The 27,885-nt window shown below is 46.0% G+C and overlaps 8 protein-coding genes across 8 annotated transcripts; 5 read left to right on the top strand and 3 right to left on the bottom strand.

Annotated features, from left to right (window-relative positions):
- Positions 1-1,129: 1,129 nt before the first annotated feature.
- Positions 1,130-2,593, top strand: ATNIH1004_011478 (uncharacterized protein; the record flags this gene model as incomplete). Its single annotated transcript, XM_033576040.1, has 7 exons — positions 1,130-1,197; positions 1,259-1,331; positions 1,393-1,601; positions 1,666-1,802; positions 1,859-1,979; positions 2,035-2,077; positions 2,129-2,593. The coding sequence occupies 7 exons, from the start codon at positions 1,130-1,132 to the stop codon at positions 2,591-2,593; spliced, it is 1,116 nt and encodes a 371-aa protein (XP_033421895.1).
- A 215-nt stretch (positions 2,594-2,808) lies between these two features.
- Positions 2,809-3,921, bottom strand: ATNIH1004_011477 (uncharacterized protein; the record flags this gene model as incomplete). Its single annotated transcript, XM_033576039.1, has 4 exons — positions 2,809-3,117; positions 3,202-3,523; positions 3,597-3,786; positions 3,837-3,921. 4 exons carry the CDS (start codon positions 3,919-3,921, stop codon positions 2,809-2,811), a joined length of 906 nt encoding a protein of 301 aa, XP_033421894.1.
- A 2,959-nt stretch (positions 3,922-6,880) lies between these two features.
- Positions 6,881-8,398, top strand: ATNIH1004_011476 (uncharacterized protein; the record flags this gene model as incomplete). Its single annotated transcript, XM_033576038.1, has 1 exon — positions 6,881-8,398. The coding sequence occupies one exon, from the start codon at positions 6,881-6,883 to the stop codon at positions 8,396-8,398; it is 1,518 nt and encodes a 505-aa protein (XP_033421893.1).
- A 343-nt stretch (positions 8,399-8,741) lies between these two features.
- ATNIH1004_011475 (uncharacterized protein) lies at positions 8,742-9,983 on the bottom strand (the record flags this gene model as incomplete). Its single annotated transcript, XM_033576037.1, has 5 exons — positions 8,742-8,812; positions 8,876-9,034; positions 9,130-9,600; positions 9,655-9,670; positions 9,861-9,983. The coding sequence occupies 5 exons, from the start codon at positions 9,981-9,983 to the stop codon at positions 8,742-8,744; spliced, it is 840 nt and encodes a 279-aa protein (XP_033421892.1).
- A 2,375-nt stretch (positions 9,984-12,358) lies between these two features.
- Positions 12,359-13,400, bottom strand: ATNIH1004_011474 (HNH endonuclease signature motif containing protein; the record flags this gene model as incomplete). The annotated part of the gene is made up of 3 exons (XM_033576036.1): positions 12,359-12,664; positions 12,724-13,073; positions 13,130-13,400. The coding sequence occupies 3 exons, from the start codon at positions 13,398-13,400 to the stop codon at positions 12,359-12,361; spliced, it is 927 nt and encodes a 308-aa protein (XP_033421891.1).
- A 1,158-nt stretch (positions 13,401-14,558) lies between these two features.
- Positions 14,559-16,149, top strand: ATNIH1004_011473 (LysM peptidoglycan-binding domain-containing protein; the record flags this gene model as incomplete). Its single annotated transcript, XM_033576035.1, has 2 exons — positions 14,559-14,928; positions 14,981-16,149. 2 exons carry the CDS (start codon positions 14,559-14,561, stop codon positions 16,147-16,149), a joined length of 1,539 nt encoding a protein of 512 aa, XP_033421890.1.
- Positions 16,150-16,349: 200 nt separating this feature from the next.
- On the top strand, positions 16,350-17,109 carry ATNIH1004_011472 (uncharacterized protein; the record flags this gene model as incomplete). The annotated part of the gene is made up of 3 exons (XM_033576034.1): positions 16,350-16,366; positions 16,448-16,827; positions 16,979-17,109. 3 exons carry the CDS (start codon positions 16,350-16,352, stop codon positions 17,107-17,109), a joined length of 528 nt encoding a protein of 175 aa, XP_033421889.1.
- A 6,024-nt stretch (positions 17,110-23,133) lies between these two features.
- On the top strand, positions 23,134-24,042 carry ATNIH1004_011471 (Zn(II)2Cys6 transcription factor; the record flags this gene model as incomplete). Its single annotated transcript, XM_033576033.1, has 1 exon — positions 23,134-24,042. One exon carries the CDS (start codon positions 23,134-23,136, stop codon positions 24,040-24,042), a length of 909 nt encoding a protein of 302 aa, XP_033421888.1.
- Between the last annotated feature and the right edge of the window lie 3,843 nt (positions 24,043-27,885).

Below are 27,885 nucleotides of genomic sequence, written 5' to 3'. Positions count from 1 at the left end.
CGTGACAAGCGTATCCTTGTTGCAGTTATCGGTACTCGTAACTTTCTCCTTGATTCAGATTTTTCCATCAAACTCTGCGATTTCAGTGAGGCATCCATTCTACCGTTAAACCCAGAGATGGGGACAGCTATGATGGGTTCACAATACAAACAGATATTGGACAGCTTGGGGCCGTGATGTATGAAGTTATAACTGGCGCCAAGTGTGAAATTAACCTTTTCAGACGGCTAGCTTGCCACAGTCGCCCACAAGCTCAATACCATTCTCGACCATAACAGGGTCACTGTGTTTGAAGACGGTCGCATGGTCGAATGGCAGTCCGTACACTCTTCTCGCTTCAGACAAATCAAATAAATCGAGGTTCGCAATTTCTATGCAAAATCAGTGCTGGGAGAGTTGGATTAGCTATATACTTAAATTGATGGGTTCCTTAGCTGTTGCGTTCATGCACAACATCATGCTCAAAAAAAAAAAAAAAGGGGGGGGGGGGAAAAATTGAAATGTACAGGCGATTAAAAACTCGCAAAAAAAAAAAAAAATAATAATAAAAAAGTGGAGATTAGAATATGATAGCTTCAATGCCACTGGCTAACCTAAAGTTCGGAATATGTTAGGTGCAGTAGTTCGTGTCTGAAGTTACGAACACGAGTACATAGTATGTGTTGAGGGGCTTCCAGCAGAATTTTGCCTCATCATTGGCTAGCGACCTGAGGCACGGCACAGAGGCAAATCTTGGCAAACCATATAGTTTTGGGTAATCAAATCAAATCAGTCGTTGGGGGGCATTTTCTGAACATGGCAAGGCGCAGAATATGGGGCTTGAAGCACCACTTCACCGGTGGTGCGGAATGATGCTTCGTTGTAGTTTCAAATAGACTCTAGCTCAATCGTGAGGTGCGGAATACGTAGCTACACCTTGCAGCAAGCCAATGGCTACCATTTAGAACAATAAAGTTAGCATTATAGGGTCCACTGGAAGTGGTGGAGCGTTGAATGGCCATTCCGTGTTGCACACGACAACTCCACAGACACACTTCCCCTAATCTCCTTATCCAGAAGTAATATATATGGAAATAACCTCTAGGGTAGCTGCTCATTTCTGTATCTTGATTAGCAATGTGGAAAAACCATGTCCTGGTTCCAAGTTGAATCGTGGATTTGGTATGGGTTCTCGGTGGTAGTAATCATTCTGCGATTGTGGGTATATATATCGGAGCCTAATAACTACATCGAATGAGACTAACAGTGCACTATCCAGCATATCCCGACTGCAGCTGGTGGAAAGGTTCAGACACTTGCAGGCGGAGGACTGTATGATGCTACTTGTCTTGGTACGTTTAGGTGAAAATAGGACAGATGATAGTCGCAAGTAGCTGACAAGTACTTCAATAGTGCTTTTACACAGGACTCGTGATTACCCTGAATCGGATCGAGCATGCACAGACAAATTTGATACGGCCTGGAGATATTGGGCGTTTAACCGCGCAATCGATCAAGAACCGCGTGTATGGAAGTAAGCTGGTACTTGCAACAGAGCAATGCATGCTAGCGACTATATGGGGATGCAAGGGCTGTCTTCTTCTCCTCTACGCCAGGTTGACGTGAGGAAAAAAAAAAAAAAAAAAAAACTGCATTTTAAACCATTCTGTGCTAAGCAGGAGATAGTGAAGGTATAAGGCAACAACTGGCCGTTAAAATTCTGGCCGGCTATGTGGTCGGTTCATATGTTCTCTTGGAAATCTTCTACTTCGCAGTTTGGTGTCGACCATTCTCCAATTACTGGGCTGTGCCAACTCCTAATGGTATGGCCTCGCCTTCACTTGGAAACGAAACTGTCTCCCTGACATAAAATTACCAGAGCAATGTTCAACTGCGACTCACCATCTCATCATGACTATGGTATTCAATATTTCTTCTGATATCCTTATGATGGGCATCCCACTACCTTTGCTTATATCTGCCAGTTTACCCCTACGCAGGTACGTTCCAACCGACATAAATCATAGACAACTATTTTTAACGGTAAGCTTGTAGTAAACTCATTCTAGTTGGAATATTCAGCATGGGCACTTTTATTGTAAGGCTAGTATTCTTGTTTAAACCCCATATCACGGCTAATGGCCAATAGATCCTGTGCGCCACTCTTAGCAAAGTATCAAGCTTCAAAGACCCCTTCAGCCCACAATGGATGTTCTGGTATATTCGAGAGGCCAGCACCGCTGTTATCGTTGCTAACATCCCCAATTGTTGGAGTCTCGTCCGTCGGATCTTCAGCCTGAGCTCCTGGACTGGCAGCTCGCACAGGAAAGGGCGAACCTACTACCACACTCGCTACGGATACGGCACTAGAACACATAGTAGGACAAGAAAACAGACGGGCACACAGAAAGAGAATCTCTGGGGTTCACTCACAATGTCTGCATTACGGAGGACGGAGAGTGTACAGGAAATCATAAAAGATGACAGCGCCGGGGCTAACCAGGAAATTGCACTCGAAATCTGGCACCAGACGAGCGTCTCTGTTGTAGAAGATCAGCCTGGTCCTAGTAATTCTAACCGTGGTCCTATTACAACGGTTTCGGGCCGTGGTTGACACATAGACATATAAGTATATGTATATCTATAATATTAGATAAGAAAATGATAGAAATTGACTAAACTTGGTGCCTTTCCACTAGAATACGAAGTATAGAAAAAAGGAGAATTAAAGTAGACGAGAAACTAGCTACATATCGATTGCGGGTCATGTACCACTCGTCAGTTTTACCGCTATTCGAAGTATCTGTTTGCACAGTATCGTCATCACCTTCAGTGTTTGTGCGTCCACTGTAGCGAAGAAACAGGGAAATAGTCCACTTTCGACCGCATTGTGGAATCACTTAGCGGCTTCTTCTCTGAGGCACATTCGCCGAATAAAGTCTCCCATAGGGATGATGACTTCGCTATTTGTCCAGTCTCAGGATCATGACCGGATTCCAAAAGATCGCTGACAATCTGCACATGTCCTGGTGTCAATTTGGGTAATCCAAAGGCTACACTGAGAGGTGGTTCATTCAAGTCATCGAAGTAGTGCAGGCTTTTTTTAAGCGTTTTAGAGAGGTGTTGGCGGACTTCAGCCTGTAGCAGTTATTTTTGGAAGGGGAAGTCTGGAGACTTGCTACAGAAGTTTGCTATGCTGTTAATATAGCCCGAATCCGATACGCTGATGAGTTTGAGCTCGGGTAGAATTTCACCCCCTTCTAGAGGAAGCTGAAGCTGACTCTCTAGATCGTTGAGTAAATCCGTTGCCGGGATTGGCGAGTCTTCAAGTGCATCGCTCGCATATTGAGGAATACCTTTTTGTGTTGCTACAAACACCCTCGATGTAAAGAGATTGACCAAGAACACAGGCTTCACTTTCACACTAAGGTACTCATCTCGCCGGTGAGTAGAAGGTCTCGCACTGTGCGATGGATATACTGGACTGAGGTCACTTTCACATCCAACCTCCACATCTCGCATTGATAGGTCGTCGATGTTGATCCTATAACTGACTCATTCCATGATCAGATATGGGATTGGACACCGTGTTAAGCGCATAATTCTTATCCACGTACTCCTGTTCATGCATGCTGTAGACGAGGAAATGAAATGGCTGTTTCGCATTACATTCTATGATTAGAAAAGCTGCCATTTTCTCATGATAAATCGGATTCACCCCCTCCAACATATGCTTGAAGAACCGCTCGAGGTCGACAAGCAGACTCCAGTCTATTGTACAGTTTTCCCGCATTGTGTCTCTATTGGCTAGGCCATCTCAGAGGATTTCATCACGAAAAAAACACATAGAAACATACTCTGTGCTTTGGCAGTTATGTTCTCGATGATGGACTGCTTATCCTTCCACATAAACTGGCGAATGGTCCGTCGGCGATGACTCATTAGGCTCCCGTGAACTGTAGGATATCGATCCGTGTCAGATCTTTCTACGCAGAGCTTTCGTATGGGATTGTTACCAAGGCAACAAAGATATTCCATGGTCAACTGGCAAGGCACAGCTTGATATTCGCGAACTGAGATAAGTCGCTGAGGATTCTACAGAGCTCGGGATGTTCTCCGCCGAACTCATCGATGCCGTCTATGAAGAAACAGTACGTTGTCGGCAGATCTATACGCACCGAGAAAGCTTTCAGCGTGCCATGCAATTCGGAGATCGACCTGTCAAAACTCTCTTCTGAAACTCCTTTTGTCTCCAACGTTGAGATACGCATGCGGGATCAATCCGGGGCATTTGCGAAATATTTCGTATAGTTGTGTAGAGTCCTTCATGAGGCATTTGCATTTATGTACATGGGTTCCAGAAATAATGCGCTGCGATTACCAATTCCCCGGGCTTACCCCCTTCCCCAAACAATGACCTAGTCAGATCGTGATCAGCGAGGAACTTTATGAGATTTGACTTCCCAGAACCTGCTTTTCTAGATGCCTAAAAGATTCCGTCGCCGCTTCTCACCCAGGTTGAAATTGGTCGTCGGTTTCTTCTTCCAGCTCATCAGGTGGAGTAATAGTCCACTTGAATGTTCTCTTATGGGCAAGTGGAATATTTTCATAGCGCACTGGACGTGAAGGAAGTTCGACTTTTCAATGCAGCATGTGCCCTGGCAACATCTTCCAGTTCTTGTTCTGCAAAAACGAGATCTGCCATTCCATTGTAGAGGACATCAGCTTGATGTACGCTCAATAATGGAGATTGACTGTTGTTGAAAACATCACGAATGCTTCTGAAGACCTTTCTTCCCTTGATGGCTCTACAAAGATTGACAGGTTCGCGGAAATGTTACAGTTTCTCCCCCATGAAATTTATCGAACTTAGAGTTCTGATCAAGCCTGAGATTATTACTATCCTGCCTTAAGATCGTAGTGACTTTCATCAGGTATGACTGTTGATCGCTAGAGTGAATCTTGTCAAAGTCGATACATTAACAGAACACGCTTGTGGAATACCTCTGTACCTGGAAAAAATGCTGCAAACGGAGGCTCTGGTATAGGCCCAGTGGCTTTTCCAGATCAGCAATCTTACCGCTTCCCAGACGGTCCTCAAAGCGGATACGAAGCCTCTGAATCGCCGCCATTGGCCATCCTTCACACGGAGGTTCCGCGTCGTCTCCAGGAGCTGGTCTCATAGTGCTTTGCAGCCCCCTGCCAGGTCTGTCAAAGTTATATATGTGGTGACTGTCTACTGGGCAACCCACTTGAGCTCAAAAGAAGCTCACGTCTGTTGTTTCCGGGTTCTGCAGGTTTGAGCTGAACGTCCAAAGCCGCTCATTAACCTTCTCCAGCTCTATCGTTGTCTCAGCGGTACCGCTGGCTGAACTGTACAATTCAGAGCCTTTGGAAATCAGATCGGAAGTGAACTGGACGAATTGGACAATATACCCCACCAACCCGGACAAATCTCCTAATATCAGGTTGCCTTTCATCTGTAAGGTTCAATGATTTGGATCAGACTAACTGATGATCTGACTATGATCAACAATGCCTAAGTATTGGGCGAAAATTCCTAGAAAAGCACACAAACACATATAAGGGCCCCTCGAAACACAAGATACTTATTGCCGCCTACTGCTGATAGAGCCGCCTGGTGCTTGGATGGACTATTGATATTTAGCGGTGTTCTTCGCATATGTATATTGAAACTAACTGTTACACCAATGTTCTCCAGATCCTTTCGAGCATCTCCATTCAGCTTTGAAGATGGCATACGTGTAGTGGTGTCTCTCTCATGCGGCACGAGCCCACTGATACCCTTGAATTCCTTCGTGCACAAATATTCACAAGGTCTATATTATGGTCCATGTCATTTTTATTCTTCAGCTCACTTTCACCCTTGGAGGCTACGGCATGAACGGCTCCATTGCCATTTGCCACAGCCTTCTCGGAGGATGGTGCACACTATCCACCTCGGCCGCCCAGGCATTTGCTTTGAAAGGGCTCTTGTGGAATCCAGTTCTTTCTTTATACCGTCCAGCTGCCTGTCGTTGTAAGAGGGCCAGCGATGAAATCTCGGGCATTCAATACTCCAAACAAGGTTTACACTTAAGCTGAAGATACCACTTCGTGCCCAGAGATACATCATCTCTGGCTTTGGTATCCTCCACAGCCTTCCGAAAGTCAATGATTGTCACTTTAATATTCTCCCCGCAAAGTTCTTTGGCCTCCTCGGAAATATTATGTTCCTCCATGAGACTTCAACGATATTGGCAACGTAATCCCTCCCCATGGCGACAGCAGTCTCATACTCCTTTTGCCACGAGCACGAGCCATTTACCAGTAGCTTAGTAGTAGTAGTAGTAGTAGTAGTAGTAGTAGTAATTATGTAGCTACCTATTCTAAAGATATGGCCCCAGGGCGGACGGATGTAATCGTAATCATCCTCTTATAGTACATACATGCGGCGCAACAGGCCACGTCAGCTAGACTAGCAATAAAGCGAACACTATCGAACTGTTTTTCTGCGGAAACTTGGGCTCTTACTCTTTCTGTTTTCAGCCCGACGTAGCGCCGCTTTTTGCTCCGGGATCAATCCCGGAGCGTGGGGTGAGTACGTAAGTGCGTGTGCTGAGCGCCCTGAGTTCTCATGGAGCCTATCCAGGAGCAACCCGGAGGCTACGAACGCAGCGAAGGTAACCTGCGCAGGCGAACCCCCTGAATTGAAGAGAATCGTGCCTCGTGAACATCCTATTTGTTTACCTGACCTTTCCTTCCTTCTTTCCTTGTTCAACGATTCCTTTTTATACATAGCCTATCTTATACGTTCTATAGGTTCAGCCCTTGACATAGTTCATACAATTCACACCCCCTACAGCAGGTTATTCGGTCGCAGGCCACAAATTCAGTCAGGATGACCCCTGTTACTCGGTCGGAGGCCAAAAATTCACTTAAATTTGCAAACCTCCCAACAGAGACTCTGCAACTGATTTTTGGCTGGTTTTGCTTGCACTGTCGTGGAAAGGATCAGTTAATTCCTCCATATACAAACCTGTATGGCACTCAGCAGCGTGACAAGCCATCTTGGTACTCCCTGGAGCGGCATACGCTATTCTCACTATGCTTAGTCTCCAGGCGCTTTTGCGGCATTGCTCAGGCCATTTTGTACCATGAGTTTGTCCTTGGATACGGTGACTCGTGGCTTTCTATGATCTATGTATGGAATGGCCGACTTACGTCTTTTATGCGGGTGGTGACACAGCGACAAGACCTGGCTGCACTTGTAAAGAGGATTTATATCCACCCATACTTGCTGGAATTTATCGACAATAAGGAGGCTCAAGCCACGCTTAGGAATGCTGCGCATGCACTGAGAATTAAACCAAGCGGCGATCTGGTTACCATGTTACTTGCTGCGTTGCCTAACCTAGAACACTGTAGCCTTCAAGTCCGCACATTTCCGATTGACAGTGTTTCCTTGTCAGATTTATATGCAGCTGGTATTTCGCGCCTGCCTTTTAAAACCATTGATATTTCTCTGCATGCCTCATCAAGGCAGTCATGCTATCACCTACTTAGACTGGACATGCGTGCGCTTACCATTTTTAAACTGTCTACATGCCTGGAGACGCTTAATCTCCACATGTGTGGTGGTATTAGGCGCCGGGATTTATTTCCTTTCCTGCCAAATCTTAAGACCCTTCGTATCACTTACAGCAGACTTAGTGAGCAGGATCTTGAAGGCCTTCTTTCTTCTTGTAACAGTCTACGCACCTTTGTGTACGAGGCTACTGGTCATCCTATGCAAAACATATATCGTTGCCCTATGCTTGATGGCAGTGATCACTTCCAGCCATTTAATGCTGTGAAATATCTTAGCCGCCACTGCGCAACCCTTAAATCGCTGCACCTCGACCTTCGACTGCGGGATTTGTCCACTAGGACTGACGGTAGAAACACCTTTAGCTTTCAAGGCTTCACTGCACTGGAACACTTGTTTTTTAATCCAAGCGAGTTATACAGGCGCCCCTTGGCAGATTCGCCCGCAGATTCCCAGCTCCTGGTCCAGCTTCTTCCCCCCAGCATTATATCACTACATCTTGCTGGCCCTATCAGCCATGCCCTTCCACGCTTGGTAAAGGGCCTGCTCAGCCTTGTGGACTCTGTATCACAGGGTAAATTCCCCAGCCTGAAGCAGGTTAGATGCGATGCGGAACAGAGACCAGATAATAAGTATACCATGAGCGCGATATTCGCGGCCGCCGGGATCAGTTTTAGTTACAACAGTTGGCCACGAAGCGAGGCTACACTTAAAGACAGTGATACGCAATTACTTAGTCCTTCTTCGGAGCTACATACTTTCTATAACTATGATGACGAATATTTGGAGCCAATGCTGTTACCATTAGAGGAGGATTATGAGGATCTCTAGGAATTTTGGCTTTCCTGGAAACACGGTGAGACATGGGACAACGAGGGAACCAAATTAATAACTGGTATACTCAGGGTTTAGGTAGTATGTATTTAACTAAATGAAACTAACTTTGGTTCTGTAAAGATTCCTTGGTATGTTCATCTCCGCTACTTTTTGTTGCATTTGTTTATAGATTTCAAGTTTGCACTTAGTTTTAATTATGTTTGAAAAAGCTACTGCTACCAGGAGGGGTAAAGATCTAAGAGTTATACTGTAGACATACACTCACTCTACCTAACCGGCCCCTCCGCCTATCACCTCCAGGACCGGACGTTATGTAGGGCCGGCTATCAAATAAGAATTATCCCTTATAAGTCTCCCTATCCTTTGGCATATATCCCTTGAACCAAGACACAGCGTTAACCCATGTGGCTAGGTGGACAATGTCAGCCATATAAAACGAGCGCGTTTTCTAGTAAATTGGGAAGAACTTACCCATGGCGTACATCGCAAACGCTTCTGCGTCCTTGTGCCCCCCCTGCCGGTTCCCTGCTGCATCGAACCCGTTTGTTCCCTTGGCGATTTGCGCCATACAAGGAGGGAAAGTCGAAAGAGCTATCACGTTTCCTGCCTCATCTTTGCAACTCAAATCGACTGGTATTATATTAGATATATATTGCGTGGAGGTTGTGAGATCCATTCCTGGAGCAGTCAAGACGGAGAAGGAATAGAGAAAGGAAAAAACTTACTTAGTGCATTGCCCTCACCAACGAACGCTATGGCATGCGTTGACTCGTGGATCAAGGTTAATACCAAGAAGTCAGATAGCCATTTAGTAGCCCGGGGCTCGGGGCCGGTGAAGTCAGCCTCAGTTACTAATCTTTTAGCAGCCCTTTTCTGGTCGTTAGTCGGGCTTGAGCCGATGCTAACATGCAGATTTCGGTAATGCAGACCGCTCTGTGTGCGGCGGGTGTCATTCGTAATCCACCTATCAAAGAATACTGGACAGAAGTCCATGATTTCGTCAAGCCTGTTAAAGGTCGCCTTGGACGTATGTGCTTTGACGTGTGGGTCTGGAGGCACAAGCCCGAAGCGTATCTGATTAGGCTCGTCATTGAGTGCGCAAACACTCCGGACGGGGACCCAGACTCGCTCGTCCGACTGTGCGCTTTCCCTTTGGGAGATCCAGTAAACCAATGACCCGTCGCCAGCCCGAGAGGCTGTATATTTATAACATAATTAGCAAGGTTAAATATCGAAAGTTTCCACCTCACTCTGGTATGGATAGTCCTTACGGTTTGCACGATTGGGATCTGACCGACATATTAGCTGCTAGGATTGGATACTAGGAGTATACTGGGAGGCTCACACTGCTCTTTATAAGTCAAACCATCGTTGTTTCTCAGCGAGACAACTTCAGCGTCATCGCAGTAAATATTTATATAGGGAAATCCGCCCCGAAGCCAAGGTATGGACCGACCTGCAATGTAGGCTTCGAACTGAGACTGCACCGTCCTTGCCAAGTCTCTCGTTCCCTTGAGCTTGTTGAATCCGTCCTTGTTTCGCGAATCGCCAGGCCCCAGTAGTGGCGTGTAATAAACATGCGGTAGGATGCGAATGCATTATGTTCGTCAAAAGTGCGCTGTGCAAGGGTCGACTTGTTAGCCTTTAGCTCCCCTGAGCCGTTCTCGTCATATATTGTAGACTGATTGCCAACTCAAGATGGGCAACCATGTTGGACATCTGCCCTACGAGTTAGTAGTAAGAAGATAGACACTGGTAGCACATGGCCAGGAATATGGCAACTCTCACAATGGCGCTGGCATCTTGGATTGCCTGGGCGAGTAGTCCTGAGAATTGAGGATTACCGCAGCGGAAGAATACTTCTCGCTTCTTAAGAGACCTGCTGGATAATAGGGGTTCTGATATGTTAAAAATGGCTTCCTCAAGTACCAGTCGACGGCGCAGCAGAGCTGATACTGGCTAATAGACCAACTACCCATAAGAAAAGAGAAATAGGCTGTATTACAACCATGATTGTGTCTCTAGCGGCCTCGAAGAACCGTATATATAAGATGGATGTAAGATACAGTCAACAGATAGTCTCCACAGAATTAATATAATAAATAAATATAGATACATAGATAGATAACTAAATCTAAGGAATATTCCTAAGTGCGGGACAACCCTTTAAGTATTTTAATATTACAATATACCGCTCCAGCCGTGTAATGTATAGGATGCCTATTATTATTTTTAATGCTCTTCTATCAATTCTTGCCAGAACTCTCCTGCATGAGTTGAACAGCACTAGGGATAAAAACTCTGTTAGTTCAGGGCAGGTGGACAGCATGATCAACGTTGGCCCAAACTAGTAAAGATAAAGCCCATCTCTATTTCGGAGACAAAGAACTGTTCCTACCCTGGTCTATTCTTGTGATTTCCCTCATAGCATCCTATATGCACTAAAATTCTGCCACTTTATATATTTATTTATTTCTATTGATTTTATAGAAATAAATAAACTCAATAACTATATTAAGCTTTTTTCCTTATAAAGGTTTTTTACTCTTTTAGAGTGGTTGACGGCAAAAGGACTGCCAGAAACGGCCGAAACTGAGGCTGTTTTTAGGCCGTCCATCTGCCTAACTTCTCGCCACGTACCACCAAAATCCGCCCACACAACTCCCTCTCGTCTGAGGCCGGGTGGAGACAATGGATGCACTGGCGGCAGCCTCAGCGGGGACTGGGGTCAAGAGAAGGATTAGATGTCCGGAAGATCTAGGCTGGAGCACCAGGGAATGGCACAGAGTGGTTAATCCTAATTCCTATGTCTACTCTTTATCCAGCATTTTCATCATGCATATGCGATACCGTTTCCGCCAGGAAAGGGTATTAAATAGAGGCTGCTTCTACGGCCTTCGATGTTACCCACACTTAACTATTTACGCTTGCTCAAAGGTTTTCTTCCATTACTTAAATAATTCAGAAATTCGTGGCCGCCTTTCTGACATATGTCGATACAAAATACGACCTGAATATAACCTAATGTACTAGTATTATGGCTCTCCTGGGGCTCATGGGTTTTTAGGTGCCAGAATGGTATTTTTCCGAATTGACACTACAAAATAGCCCGCTCCCAACAACTAGCCAAGTCACGGTCATATAACGATGATTCCCAGACCGGGGAAGAGAGCTCCGACAATGGCAGCGACGAGAATTAACTCGAGAATACTAGCAAAGTTGCGCAACTGTTGCGGACAAATAAATATTCCTCCGAGTACTACCTATAGTAACTTGCATAGTTTGACAAGTCTTTATATATACAGGAGGATTATAGCAAAGGCATTGTTGTTTTAAATAAGTTAACACTCGATGGAAATATAGCACATCTTTATTTTCTTTAAAGCTCTTTTATTTTATTTCTTTTTTCTTTTTTTTTCTTTTTTTTTTTTTTTAGATCTATTTATAACTAAGTCTGGTCAGGCTTTATGCATTCCTCCCCAATAATCCTTAACGCCCCATTGCCATCTTCCATATATTCTTCAACTGAGCCTTGACCTTTTAACTCTGCCACTGCCAGCATTAAATTAAAATTGCGTTAGCGCACTATCACTTAGGGAGGGTTGAAACGTATAGTTTACCATAGAACAAACTATTTAATCCTATAACTGAGCGTGGTTGCCTCGGCATTAGAAAGCAAAGCGGCTAAGAGCAAGGCTAAATAATATACTCCCTGAAAGTGCTCTTCGTTCTATTCTAGAGGATCCTCGACCCCTTTTTTACATGTAGAATATAGAATAAAATTATCGTCTCTCTCTCTGTAGTGAAAATCATTCAGAATGTGGATAAAAACTTCAGCAACAGTTAGGGGTATCAATATATAGTACTCCGTGTAAACACACAATCAAACGAACAAACACCCACCCTTCATCTCTCATTGCGTCTCTTTGGTCTTCAGTCCTTCCCGTTATCACATCATTGAACCAAATTCTGATGTCGTTCCCATCCCCGCAGTCTGGACGAAAGTTCCATTTCGAACCGCTCAACCGGAAATGGCCCCTCACGTATCTCCTTGAGCATATCCGAGCCAGATGGGAAGTCGTGCTCAAACGAAGGCTCTCCGGCTCCTCTCATATTTCCGAGAACGCTCTGTCTGAAGTGCCAGCGAAGGAGGTGGTCTGAGATGTGGTTCGGGTCGGCAGGGTCTCGACACACAGGGTCAAGCGTTCTTCCATCTACCCCAACGACATCTGGAATAAAAGAGGTGATCTTGTAGTTCTCCTTTAAATAAATAAGCTAAACATCCGTTATGTACTTCCGTCTTGGGTTAAATCACTTACATCAGGATTCACCGAAATTGAGTAGTCGTCGAACAATTGATGTAGGTGTGACTGAAGGAGGAACCCGTTTTGGATCGAGTGGATGGACGCAGAATGGTTCCCCGAGTCCGCATTGGTGATCCATCGGTTGAAATTGCTTTCAACCCAATAGCTTTCCTTCTCAAGAGGGAATATGTGAGATGCCTCCCAGCCCGCCCATTTCTTCAGATGAGCGCGAGGGTTAACGATCCCAGTAAAGACACACTTTCCGTCCCTAGCCCGCACACCATTCTTAAAATCCACCTCGCGACCACTAATACTGTAGGAAGGGAGTCGGCGCATGAACGGTTCATCACTGAGTTCAATGGAGTCTATCCAATTTAGCCGGAATTTTTCTTCTCATTACTTGGGACATCAGAAGACCTACCGCCATCAGAAACACAGATATCGTAATCTCCAGGCGTCAGTGGTTGACTGGTTCGTGAGATAGTTTGCCCGGACCTCGCCTTGACGGTAAGTGGGCGCGCTACAATAGGTGGTTGCGGTACAACGACCAAGACGATGTTGAGCATGTCGATAAAGTTGGCTTGGGTAACTGAGCCATTCTGAAACAGCCCACCCAGCATGTCACCTGTCGAACCGTCGAAAAAATGGACATTTCGCCCATCATCCGACAGAACTGACTGACCCTCTGACATCATGGCTGGCGATTTTAAAGTGAGCGTCCTGAACACATTGCGTTATTGTTTTTGTCACTTGAATTCGATGCTCCGCTGGGAAATCTTTGCGAGGACTGTTCAGACGAGGAGAATAACCGGAAGTTGCCAGTTCCCTATGGCTTCGAAGAAACATAATAGCCACTTGAGCGGAAAATATATTCTCCGGGCATTGCCGAAAATTAAAAATTACTCCAAGTATCAGATCACATGACTCCACTCTTCTGTTGGAACATACCGCCAAGCACACCGGTTCGACCTCGCTTAGTCATCATTTATGTAAGCTAGAATATATCTGTCGCGGCCACCTGGCCACCCCTTCAATAGGATAAGCAACCGCTTCCAACATCTTCTAACCTAAACAAGAAGATCACAGATGCTCGCATTGCAGCAGAAATCTCCAGAATTCTCTAGTTTAATTTCATAGACAATTCCGGATGGCCGTACAGAATGAAGCCAATGGGTGAAAGCAGAAGCCCATAGACGTGTGATGGAGCGGCCATGAATGGCGCTATTCCTGAAATGGGAGCAGCGTAATGGAGCTACACCCAGAGGGGAAGGCGGGTGGCAGGCGACAGGAAAGCGATGCAGTGGGAGTCAAATCTGGCACGCCCTTGCCGTCTTGTGGAATACTATTTATTAACAAATATATATATATATATATATAATAAAAGGACTGACGTGCGGTTAGGCATTTTGTTCCAATTTTTAGGTCATCCGGGGGTCCTGCCGCCGGGTCCTGCCGAGGTCTACTTTTCCAGTCCCACAACATGCCAGACGTCTTCGTACAGGCAGGATAATGCCTCTGATTGACAACTCAGATACAATAGATGTCTAGTACACGTTGGTGGCGCTCCAACGTAGCCTGATCTAATTAACCCTAGCAGGGAAATGAATCCATCCTCCATGGTTAGCTGCTAGCTGCATCCAGAGTACGACTGTAATTATACACTTCCAAGCGGGATCTCGGCTTCATACGCAGCCGACCACTTTTTACAAAGCAATGGCATGGCCTGTTCATGCCATTTCTTTACATTAGAGATGCCCTCCTCTCCCCTATTTTCTCTTTGTTTCTTATCCCCCTTCAAGTTGCTCTGTTTTTCTTACCCTGCGTCTTGACATTGAACCTCCAAGTCTAAGATGCCGTACACGAGTCTCTGGATCACTGCATCAGCGGTTCTCTGCTTAATCATCGCATTTAGCACACCGGTATCGACGCTGGGTGCCCAGTCTAACAGCTTAGTTGCTACTCTGAACCACCCAGATGTGTTCCAGTCACAGCTCCAACCATGTCCAGAGGCGTGCGCCAGCCACAGGTCTCAGGACTGGACTGTCTACCCTTCCTTTGACCGGCTCTCCTTCTGTCACAAGCCAATTCTTTTTAATTTCGCTATTCACACTTCTGTCAATGACTCTTCCAAGACTCTGAAGTTCCGCGCTTGCACCGCAGGAGACGGCTGGAATAAGAAGACCAGCAATGCTCTGGCGATTGGCGACTCGGTCTATAACAGTAACTCTATTCGTGAGTCCAAACCAAAGAGTTGCTGCTGCTTCAGCTGAAGGCACCAACGACCATGGGCTCAACGCGCTCACGCAGGTGCAGGCATACCTCCACGCAGGGGCGGACTGCACTAAAAATATTATGCTAGGCTATTACAATAGTACGGTGGTCGGTGTATATGTCGGCGAGGCATTGTGTAAAGCCACAGCTTCTTCGGCCATTGACCGGCTCCTCTCCCAGGTTAAGAGAGCTGTTCCTGCTACCATGCTCATGCAGCTCTGCAGTGACCAGTGTGACGCAGACCATGTATTTGGTATTGCCGTGTCGCCCATCGCGGACCTGGTCGCTGTGCAGGCCGCTCTTGTGTCATGGAGTAAAGGGAAATGTGAGAGCAGACTCGGCGACGCGACCTCGCTCCCGGATGTTAGCATCTGGGAGGTGCCGCAACGTTCAGTAGGCAGGAACACCACAATTTCTAATTCCACGGCTCAGGAGCTTGATACGCCTCCGGGCAAGCGTCTACTGGCTCGCGCCGCCAAATACTGCACTAAGAGGAAGGTTGTTTCGGGTGACACCTGCCAGTCCCTGGCCAAGATATGCGGCATTACCCTCGACCAGTTCTACAAGTACAACTCCAAGGACATGTGCTCTCGCCTGCAGATTGGCTCAAGTGTCTGCTGCACAGACGGGTTCCTAAAGCCGCAACCTTATAATAATGGCACCTGCTATATATACACGACGCGTTCAGGCGATACATGCTACGACATCGGTCTTGCCCAGAGCCTAACAGTCGATAATTTAAATAAATTCAACAATGGCACCACATGGGGCTGGAACGGCTGTGACAACCTTGGGGCCGGTCAGAACATATGTCTTAGCCTTGGCAACCCCCCTATGCCTGCTGTTCTCCCCAGCAGTGTCTGTGGGCCCCAAGTTCCAGGCACAGAAGTTGACGAGCCCATTACCGACGCCTCAAAACTTGCCATGCTGAACCCGTGCCCATTGAACTCTTGCTGCAACATATGGGGCCAGTGTGGTATTGACTCCAGCTTCTGCACCAAGTCCAAAGGCCCCACGGGGAACCCAGGCACGTCGAAGCCTGGAGTCTTCGGGTGCACCTCTAACTGTGGTACTGACATTGTGAACAACGACAAAGGCCCTTCGGATGGCTACCAGCGCGTCGGTTACTACGAGACGTATAGTTGGGACCGCAAATGTCTGCGATTGTAAAATTGCTCCGCACTGTCCCTCCGTAAACAGCACCTGGCCTCCTTTTCAGTCAGCAGGCTGGTGTAGTAAATGCGAGGATATCACCTCCCGCGCCACCCTACACACTTGCAGTCATCTTCTGTTCAATTCTACCCGTGCCAACACCAACGACCCAAGCAACGACGCAACTGTTCCATGTCATCTGTCCCTTCCACAGGGCAATGGAATCTCATTCCCGGTAAATGTTTCTTGGATGGGTGGTTCCGGTCGATTTCTCATCGACATGCCCTCTGCTGGTGCTCGCGCGTGCTAAACTCAGCTTTCCATATGCTTCGTCGAACCGGGAGCGCGTGCGCTCTATGGTGGAAAAGACCGTTCAGATCGACTCTCTCCGGCAATGCGTCCTATCTGTGTGCAGCAGAAACTACAGTGTTTCTGTCACTGGTGGCAAGACATCGATTCACACGTCGGAATCAGGCTATGGGAAGATGTACCTGTTTCACGTCCACGCTGACACTATCTCTGACCCAGAGCACGTGTACTGCTGGAAACCAGGCTACGGAGCTTCCACCGGCATCGAGCCGGTGGACATTCCCCCGGGCGGGAAGATGTGGACCAACGCCACTGAGTTTTCTATTTGTTCCAAGTTCTGGGATGTTGGCATCAACCTTTTTGAAACCTTCGTGATGAATGACTCAGGTATATAGGTACGATGTGATGATAAGAGATTCAGGGTGGACATGGTTAAAGGAAGACAACAGTGGTCCTGTCGAACAACACCACATTCTCAGCCATGGCTTAGAACACTCACTGGGAAGTGTTGCATTATCACTGACCAAGAACCGTCTAGATGCAAGTAACGATACTGTGGGTGGTAATGTTCTCGCCCCGCAGGTTTTTGTCAAGCTTAACTGGAGCTTTATTGCCCTGCTTACTGGCCCTCTGGCTGCCGGTATTGTCTTCCTATTTCTACGATTCTGACGAACCAGAGGCAGAATCTTAGCCTGTGGAAATACTCCATTTTACCTGTGCTCTACCATGGGCTCGAGCAGGATCTCATCGACAACACGAATTGATATACAACTATAAGCATCATGGACCGGTCGGCTGGGTCGACGGACGTGAGGCTCCACGACTTGGGCTCCACGCAGAGATTGATGCTCCGCGGAACACATCCTAGCCATGAATTGGCCTACCCAGTCGATGGATCGGCCCTCAACCATATGGACAAACTCTCGGAATCCACAGCTTTCTTGTAACCAGAGAATAGCTCAGATTATTTTCCTGCACCCTCCTCTGTGCAACCGAGTCCTAAAGGAATACACTCAATACATTTGTGAGCATCTCTACATAGGTGCTGGCATATCTATTCCCGTTAAGTAGATAATGGAATTTCGTCGCAGAGAATTTCAACTGCTCCAGTGTTGTTTTTAAAAGTCTTTCATCTAGTTATAATGATGTTCGGCCAGCTTGGCTTCCTTGGTAAAGCAAGCTGCTAATGTTGGGGGAGCTCTGGTGGGAGAGGTTTCCACTGCGCATTAACACAAGCCACCCCGAAGAGCACCATGCTTCTGAATAATTTCCATAATTTGACTCTGATTCAGCGGCTTCAGAAGGTAGTCATCCATCCCAGATGCCATGCATTTTTCTCGGTCACCGAACATGGCATGAGCGGTGAGGGCGATAGTAGGGGTGTGAAGATTATGGACTCTCTCATGCTCTCGAATTCGGACGGTCGGCTCAAATCCACCTATCACAGGCATTTGAACGTCCATCAAAACAATATTGTATTGTTTGTGCCGCACCTCATCCAGAGCTTCATGTCTATTTCCCACTATAGTGGTTTTTTGGGGGTACTTTTCTAATACCTTGAGAGCTACTCCTTGATTGACCTTGTTATCTTCGACAAGTAGAGTGACTCAGGGCCGTGTTTGCTCCGATTTATTGCATGAAGGTCGGCTCTCTAGAGCAGGAAGGATGCCATTAACAAGAACTGGGCGGCATGGTGTCGTCACATACGATGTGATACCCAGATCTAATGCGGAATTCATACACACTGACACCACAAGACAAACTAGAACAACAGGGAGAGATTTGAACTTATTAAAGTCTCGGAAATAAGGTATACATTCCATCGATTGGACCAGCAAGGCATAATACTGCCGGCGTGGATCTTGGACATGCGAAATCAGGGTTCTCGGAAGCGAAGCAGCATCTTCTAGGTGCACGATATCAATGTGGAGACCAAACTTGTCTAAGGCCTGCTTGGTTAGGCGGATTCAGAGACGTAAAGGCGCATGTGAAGTGAAAGGTGCTCCCTACGCCTACGGCCGACGTGACCCAAATATCCCCTCCCATTAAATTAATTGACCAGCTTCTTGAGATGGATAAGCCAAGTCCAGTACCGCCAAATTTTCTCGTCATGGAGCCATCTGCTTTCTGAAACTTGTCGAAAATCAAGTCCAGTTTACTCTTCTCGATCCCGTTCTCTGTCTCCGAAACGGAGAGTTCCCAGCATGTACCTATATGGAGAGTTGGTAGTCTTCGCCTCACTGATCGTGAGAAAACAACAGCAAGCAACCTACTGTTTGCTAGGACTTGAACGGGATTTTAGCTATAATGTATGATATGGCCAGCACCGCTTTAACAGATGTGTCTAATAGTTTGGTCACGCTATTTACGAAACTGTCTAATTTGAATAATTTTAAAGGAAAATAGTACACTTAGCGATGTTCCTGCTCAGATCATGCCGTCACAGTACGAAGATAAACAGAGTCATAAACGGCCTTAGTATACACTCAATACTTCGTGTACTAAGCGTACTGGTGTAGTAGGTCGCGGGCAAACAAGAAAAGCATGTCCATGGCGTTCTCACCCTACGAAAACAGTAGGTTAAGAGGTTGAACGACGCGAATGGCAGATGGACAGAACAGCCACGAACTCAGGCTTGGCGGGTAACGATTAGAGAGGGCTTCAGGACCTTCACCTGAATGAAGACAGGGCGGCACAGGCGCTGAACCTGACAAGTCAAAAAAAGTGGACGGATATACATACAACAGCAGGTGAGGCCACTTTACGGTCGCGCGAGCTAGGTGAGCTTGGGTGAGTGCACAATAGATGGGGTGAGCCGTCGGCAGACGCTCACCCGATAACGCCTGACCTAACTCAAACGAACCCAGTCCACCTACTCCACCTACTATATTGATTATTGGATAGTAGCTGTTCGCCCCCAAAGCCAGTGGTCTTGGCCGCTCTGCATAGCCACAAATTTGTTGGTTAGACAAGAAGCTAATGCTTCTATCCTGCCGTATGACATCGGAGATTGGCTACTCGGCCCATAACGCCAAACGCTGGCACTCTTGGCAGCCAGCATAGCCAATGAAAAACTTGCAATATATTGCTTCCTGGGTAGGTAACAGCATTTGAGTTGATAAGGCATTGGAATTCGGAAATAGTATAGTCCATTATGATAAACAATGCAAACACCCGGGACACTATTTGTTTTGATTCTTTGCCAATCGCTGAAAGACTACCAACTCGCCCCAATAACTTTATACAGGAATAGTTTCCATATTAGTACAGAATTTATCAAATTCTGCAGTAGCATAGCTACTATCTATCTAGAACTAGAAAACGATATCTTCCAACTGTCCGTGATACTGTATAAAGATTAACGTAATTTTGTAGCTAATCTACGCCTATACTATTATTTGTCCATCCATTCTTGCTTACGGAGATGTGATAGTCTTTTGGTATATCTTTATACTGAGATTAGTGATTCTCGCCAGCAAGGATAATATATGGTAGTAATACCTATCCAGATATATTAATTGCAACAATAGCAGTAACCCACTCTCTATTTCCAGGCTGGATTGCTTTAGCTTTGCTTTGTTTTGTCTCAGCGTCACAGATAACTTTAGCGGATAATATAACACCCATTTGAAAGCCTGCCAAATATTTATATTGTAGATATCTTTAGCATAGAACCCATACTTTTATATGATATTCTGGAACCGCTGAAACCCCTCCTGGATAAGCTCTGGACTCTCACACTTTGCCCGTTGGTAATTATACTTTCTAGTATATTTTGAGATAATTTCTGGGCGGCGCTTGATAAATCTTGATACCCAGTGCTCTCCAACAGCTGAAGCAGATGGAATTCGTGCAAAGAGAAGTAGCTGGGCTAAATAGCGTACAGTTGATATCTGGGGAGGCAAGCCACGACGATCCATATCAATAATCCATAAAATAAGGGTTGACTCCTCTGTATTCAATAATTTTCGACTAGTAGATAATGTTGAATAAAATAATCTTCAGCATGTTGGGTACGTGGAGGAGGTCTGGTATTCCACTTTTTCTATATCACATGGTTCTTAGGGCCTACGGCCATTCTATTTGACAACTACACTGTATTTAGTAGACGTAGTTGTTTAAAGTCAACTATTCTAAATCAGGCATAGTAGGTACGGTGTTCCCTAGCAGCTCTCAAACTCTATAAATCCCGATCAAGCTACGGAACAAAAGAGTTGTAAGGAATATAGCCTTGACATAAAACACTCTATCGCCTTACATCCACCTAAGATATAGGTATCGCATGTCGCCAAGAAACACGTGCAAAGAAGGATAAAGAAAAGTGTTGTGGAACTCAGGGGAAGTGATGCGCAGGGAGCTATTCTATCAGCTACAGGCCAACTAGCCCAACTAGGAAGTAGATGTCATTCAGTGGAAACACCAGGAATCGCGGTATCTCAACCAACTGAGCCTACTGAGCGGTTCCCTATATTCTCATTGAGGTGTTCTCCTAACTAGAGGATTGAGGGTTAGAATGGATCGTTAGATATTTCCGCACCGCCAAGTCGGGCGGATTATAACTAGTGTTTCCGTAACAAAAAGAAAGAGGTACCTAGGTAGGTTTGAGCGATGGTTGCAGGGAGACTAGACCAGGGTCTGCAGATAGACGAGCAATAGATACGGTTTAAAGCAACTAGACTATGCTAGATGCAGCAGCATATCATGTTGGCCAAGAATTGTCCTTTAAGGTCGCTATTATGGCCTTCCCCTATTAATTTTCTTCTTCCTCCTCTTCTTCCTCTTCTTCCTTGTTACCGCCTTTTTACACGTACATACTATACAAAAGCTATCCTTCAAGCCTACAGCCTCTACATGGTATGCCCATAAAGGTATTAAGGTATTGTGCTGGAGCTACTTTCGGCCGATAGCATGTTTATTTATGAGTTCTTGTTTTATTTGTTATGTGTGACCATTTCCTCTAGCAATGGTTTGTAATAGAACTTCATTGATTTTCCTCATCTTCAATAGCTGACCAATAACGCTAATAGGTTTCAAAATAACCTATCCCCAAGAGGGTGATGTCGTTCCTGTATGGAGAGGCGCCGCAGGTAGAGGAATTCCCATGACCTGGTCATACAACTCAACCGACGACATAACCGTCCCTTTAACTATATCTTTCATCCAAGCTGGGCCTCGTGGAGAGGAACCTGGCGAAGAACTCTCCAACAATGTTAATATTACTTCAAAGGAATATGACATTCAGGCTACCTTCATAGTGGCAGCGTATTATCGTATCCGGGTCATCCATGGTCAAGATTATTATCAATCTGGGCGGTTTGATCTTTCATTATCTTCCCAGGGACAGAAGACAGCATCCATGGACTCAAAGGAAACTGTTACTATCTTCTTATCTACATCGACAACCTCCACACAAATCGCCAGCTCCACATCGTCAGGGGCAGAAAATAACCCCAGCAGTTCTTTTGCCAGTAATAATACACTACCACCTTTACCCATCCATGATAACAAAACCCAGTTGGGTACTGGGGGAAAAGTAGGTGTTGGGGTGGGTGTAGCGGCAGCTGTTATTATAAGCTTGGTTATAGCCCTGTTCTTTCTGTGCCGCAGGAGGAAACGGAAACAAATTACCTCTCCAGAACGCCAGACGGAGGGCAAGAGTGGCCCTGCAGAGCTTAGCGCAGAAGGAGCTCAAGTACAACAACGACACGAACTAGATGGAGAGAATAAGATGCGGCAACTTCCAATTCGAGAAACTGCTAGCGAGTTTCCAGGTTAAGGAGGGGCAGAGCCATCTAGGATGCACCAGTACATAGCCAATACCAGCCACGGAAGGCTCAAAGTCCGAGTTATTTCTGAGTTATTTGAGTTGCAAGATATAATAGTCTCTATTCGTAGGCCAAGGGCTTCACAGGGGAGGACCGAGTTTCATTTATACCATTGCCTACCATGCAATATGCTTTACAAGGCTGCTCTCGGGCTGTCGGAGTCCTCAACACTTGACTCTTCATTCCTGTATGAGGACTGGATATTACATGTTGAGCAGCTTGATACGTAGCTTAATAAACAGGTTGATGATATATCTGTCCCTCGCCAGCGAGCTCCACCACGCTGCAGTGGCTGTGGGACTATTGGACATACTACACGAAGTTGCCCTAGTAAATATCTGTTTATTTATGCTTTGAATAGTCTAATTTAATGGAGTTGGTGGTTGTAAAGCTTCAAATTTGTTGTGGTTGTGATGAAAATTTTCGGTTCGGCGTATTTACCACTCGGCACATTAAAGTTAACCATAAAAATACGCGTATCCGCAAGTATCGATCCTCGATAGAATTAGGTCTCAAAACATCTCGCGTTTATAAAAGGCGAAGTAAACAAATGAAGAATGCAAACTAACTCATATATGAAATATACGCGATCCGATGATGTTGTATCATCAACAACATGTGACCGATAAAGGTGCTGAATAATCAAAATTACCATAACTAGTTAGTTCTTTGTATAGTTAGTAGTTAGCCATACCTGCTACACGTGACTGCCAACCACGCAGACGCTCGCGTAACAGAAAGGACTAAGTTAACGCGATCCGCAACCTCGGAATAACGGATAAACCCACCTAATCTACATCCGACTTTGCCTGTGTATCAATGACACCAGAAATAGCTCCGCCAGAAATTGCTAGCTTCGATACTGTCAATGGCCGACGCAGACTCGCCTGTGCAACCAGTAGGATGGCGGATACCCAAAGCATGCCAAGAGTGTCGAAAGAGGAAGATCAAGTGCAATGGCGCCAGCCCATGCAAAACTTGCGATCTCCGCGGTACACCATGCGCGTATCGCGATGTCACCCGACAGCGAAAGAAAAAACATCAGTATAGGGAGGGTAGTGATGCAGGCGCATCGAATGAAGCCACGCGGCCCGAGGATGTCGCACAGCAGCAGTATCCCGAAGTGCCGCATGCCTCAGGTCGCCGGAAACCATCCGTCAGCTACACGTTCGACAGTAGTGTCTCAGCCACGCATACGGAGTCTCCATCATGCAAGGCCCAGCTGTACTACGGGTCAACCTCTCACTTTGCGCTCATGCATGAAATTTACAGAGACTTGGTAGCATCCAAACATGCACCTTCTTCCGAAGAGCCACGCATGGTCCAGGAAGCCGGAGCTGGGTTGGACATGTTCAGCTTTCGGCGCATCTTCTTTGGAACTCCCGTGGGCACCCAGGATCCAACAAAAAGTGTTAACGCAATGAATACGCCTGTAATGTTTCTACCATATGACCTTGCCAAAATGTTCCTGAGCCGGTTTTTGTCGTCGCTGTACATCATGATGCCGTTTCGGCCGAAGGAGACTTTCGAACGGCAGCTTTGGGAGTTATACTATCAGGCTCCTGATTCACGCACTGATATTTGGGGTCATTGTATGATTTTAATGATTCTAGCTATTGGGTCGCTCGGCACAGAATATTACGGCTGGGGTGATGTGCTCTTCGAACGAGTCAAATCGTCATGTGCGATGCTAGATGACGTTGTCAACCTGCAATCCGTACAGCTATGGCTACTAATGATAAGTTGTTGGTTCATCATACCCAAAACAAACAGCTAACATGGAGGCCAGCACTCCTATTTCCAGACCGACCAGGGTAGGCCGAATTCAGCATTTCTTCATGTAGGTGCAGCAGCCCGGAAGGCGATATCTGCAGGGATGCACAAGGAAGCATCAAATGAAGGCAGAGATGCGGCCGATAGTGTGGAAGAGAGAAGGACTACGTTCTGGAGCCTATTTACTTATGAAACGTTCGTTTGGTCTCTGTATCCATGCTATGGTTGTCCAATTAACAAGTTCCAGTTGGTTCTCCTTCCATTTGGGGAGACCCACTTCACTACTACATAGGGACATCGGTATTGGGCCCCCTGATGAACCTTTCTTGCTAGCCCTAGCATACCTATCCAAAGCCATATCGAGATCTTCAGAAGAAATGTATGGCCAACGCCATGACTCTCTTTTACAGATGTGGAAGATTGCTCGGTCAATCTCCGATGACCTCCGCTCCTATGATGGGAAAATGTGGCAGGCTCTAGGCTTTGGCCTCGATAAATCTCCCCAGTTGGGGGAGATTGGTGTAGGGCAAACAATACTAAATATGCGTGAGTAAACCGGCCCTTTGTCCGTTTCAACGAAAGCAGGAGCTGAAGATCCAGTTTACTACCATACGATCCTCTTGACGTTTCGACCATTTCTTATATTCCGTGGGCGATGGCAGAGGGATATGAAAATGTCCTTGCCTCCTACTACGAGTGATGCCGCTAAGCGTCCTACTGAAGTTCCTGCATGGCTCAACGAGGCATGCAACCATGCCCTCAGTGCTGCTTGCAGGACTATACACTTCTTATACGAAGCATCGATCATCAATGATATAGTTAGAGTATTGCCCTCCCCATGATAGGCGATGGAGCGTGCATCATCGGACTAATCCAGCTGCAGGAACTCCGGTACCATGGGTACTTTTTAGGAAGTGCATCTTTTTCTTTAATATATGACTTGATGCACGGCGAAGGCCTTGCAGGGACGCATCTGCCGTGGATTTACGCGTCTCTCCAATGCCTCTCGTCAATGCGGGTAGGTGATCCGATTCAAAGCACCATTGACGCTATCCAAACAACCCTGAAGAAAATTCATCCGTCCTACGAATGGGAGCCTCAGTCGAGTCGAAAAAGCCAGACCTATGGCGTAGATCAAATAGTCAATACTGTGGAACCATCTTCCTACAATATTTCAAATCCTCAGAGGTGCATGCCACCGGAAAGCTCTTTAACCGATCTCGAAATGGGGGAACTCCCAATGCTGTCTGATTTCCAGGGCAATCCACTCCAGGGTGACATTCACCCAGCAAGTGTAGGAAGTGATGATCTCCTGGACCTTACCATATCGGATATGGGGTGGGATTTTGATTTTTATACCATGGATCTGGAGGCATTTTTCTCGGTTAATCCGAGCATAGATGCGCCGGTACGATGAGTAGTATTGGTTATCAATATAGTTTTGTTGTAAAATATTGTGTGCTTAATATCTATGGCACACGCCGACATGCTCTCACTCCATAGGTGACTGGATATTTAATGAGATATCTGTATCACTAGGCTTACACATGTGGTGATTGATGTTGAATTCTGGATTAGCAACCTGTCAACGTGAGTTGCCTACTATAAAGGCTACCAGCAAAGCCATCTCTATCTGACCATCAATTCACAATGTCACGTTGCCTTACCCATTAGCTGCCTGTTTCAATATCTCTACAATTGATGTGGTAGATTTACTCGCTACCAGTAATCTCAGTTATAATGCTATCTCTTTATGCTGACTTGCTGTCTTAGGGTTGAAATATATGTGGCCTATAGACGGAGTTTGCCAGAATGTATAGTGGTCACTGACATGTGGTACAGGCCATCGAGCATATTGGCGACTCGCTTCGAGTCAAACGAGTGGATGCTTCAGGACGTTATACTGACTAGATAACACGGTACCTTTATATCAGTTTCAAGTTTTCTCAGAATGTTGATCGACATGGCCTGGACCTTGCATACATGTTGCAGCTGCAAAGCTTGGCACGCTAAGAAACTTAGCAATAACTGGCCAGGGCACAGTTAGTGGCAAAATGTGGCAACGTTTCGGATAAATACTTCATATGGTAAAAGACTGTTAAATGCAATAACCTCCTTAATTGCAATATCTACTAATAAGTACAAGCAATTCTGGCGGCTAGTTTTACTTCTCATATAAAATTGCACAAACTCCATTATCTATAAGATGCAATCGACCCTGATTTCTCCCATGTAAAATTGCACTTAAGGCGGTAAAAATCCACTTTAAAATACACATACCCACTTATCTGACCAATTATATTAGTAAATATAATACATTGGATGTTAATTACATAAATTACCAAATTTTATATTATGGGCAGAATAGGCTGCCTGTCCCCATAAATTCTGACAAATGCAATACCCCTCTAAATGTATCTGAAGAGGCAGTCCAAAATGATTGAATTTAACCGGGTTTCACTGTGCTCCGTACTATACATTATTGAGCGTAGGACATAAATGCCAAGGACTGGACAACTACGGACGAAACACATGGGAGAGTCTTGTCTGTGTGCGGAATTTCTGCGAAACAAATCCTGAGTCGCTGACTGGTTGTCTCTCGATGAGTCTCCGTAGAGGTTCCGTGGATCTGTCTGTCTTGCATGGACCTAGAACCGAACTCAACTCTATTTTTCCGATAGGCTTCTATATCCCTATTACCCTATTTTAGCCAGTTCCACGCATAGTGTGAAGTGTAGATTCAGAGCACTGGACTTATCAAATCTTTGACATTGAAAATATATACTAGACGTATGGATGCTCGAGAGCGACTTGCGGGGTTAGGATTGATGGTTCCTAGGCCAAGACGGGCGACCGCTGTCACCGTGGCAATGGACCCGAACCAGACAACCTCTTTAGGTTGAACAATTAGGTACCAGACTTTGAGTCTTCTGAATGCAACGTTGTCAGTGCCCTCCACGACCCATTTTCAATACTGCACTGTCTACTCCATACGACAATGAATATTGCAGTATCTTGTAATGCATACATGCAGAGTTGTCTGGACACTGCAATATTCATTGCCGTAGCCACAGCAATAACTCCAACCAAGCTGGGTCGATTACGAGTACACCTCAACTAGAACTCCTTATAAAGTCAATATACCGAGGAGTGACCGATTGATTCCATGAATCATAGGAAATACAGATCCACAGCAGCAGAATTACTCCGTAGATAGTTATCTTATCGTCGGGGGTGAGTCAGCAATCATGCGGCAATCGGCGAATGGATTCCTGATGATCCCGTGCTGCCTCCGAATGCGGATATTATCAAAGAATCCATTCGTTCCTTATTTTCCGCTCCAACCGGGAACCACAGGACACCATCCACCTCAGGTGCGGCCAGACCACTCTTTGGACCGGCTCCAGTTTGCTACCTGGTAGGGCTGCCCCCATAGACCATTGGGAATATGCCTACTGCTTCTTGTGACATGAACTAAGAGACAAAGATAGATTAAACAACAGCTGGTTCTTCGTATAGTACTCCCTACATCTTCACTGGGGACAATCTGACATTTTTGTTCCTTTAAAACAAACGCAACCGAGGCCATTACCGGAAGACAGTCGGGCAGTTGAGATGCCCGAACCATGGAACCGATCGGTCGGTCCCGTTACTCAGCTCGTCCAACGGTCCGGGGGATCGATGACCCTCTTACTTGCGGTGGCGCTCTTTGCTTCCCAATGTTTGGCTGAGAGGCTGAGAAAATCCCTGGCGATTCTGGCCCAGACCTTCCACTCCCGACACTACTAACGGGATTCCGGATAAATCATCTAGCCTTTATACTATCGCCGACTCCCAGCTTAAAACA

This window comes from Aspergillus tanneri, assembly GCF_003426965.1.
Source record: "Aspergillus tanneri strain NIH1004 chromosome Unknown AapTan_8_pilon_pilon_pilon, whole genome shotgun sequence".
Taxonomy (NCBI): Eukaryota; Fungi; Ascomycota; class Eurotiomycetes; order Eurotiales; family Aspergillaceae; genus Aspergillus; species Aspergillus tanneri.
Note: the sequence above shows the minus strand (reverse complement) of the source record. Positions and strands in the feature narration are given on the sequence as shown.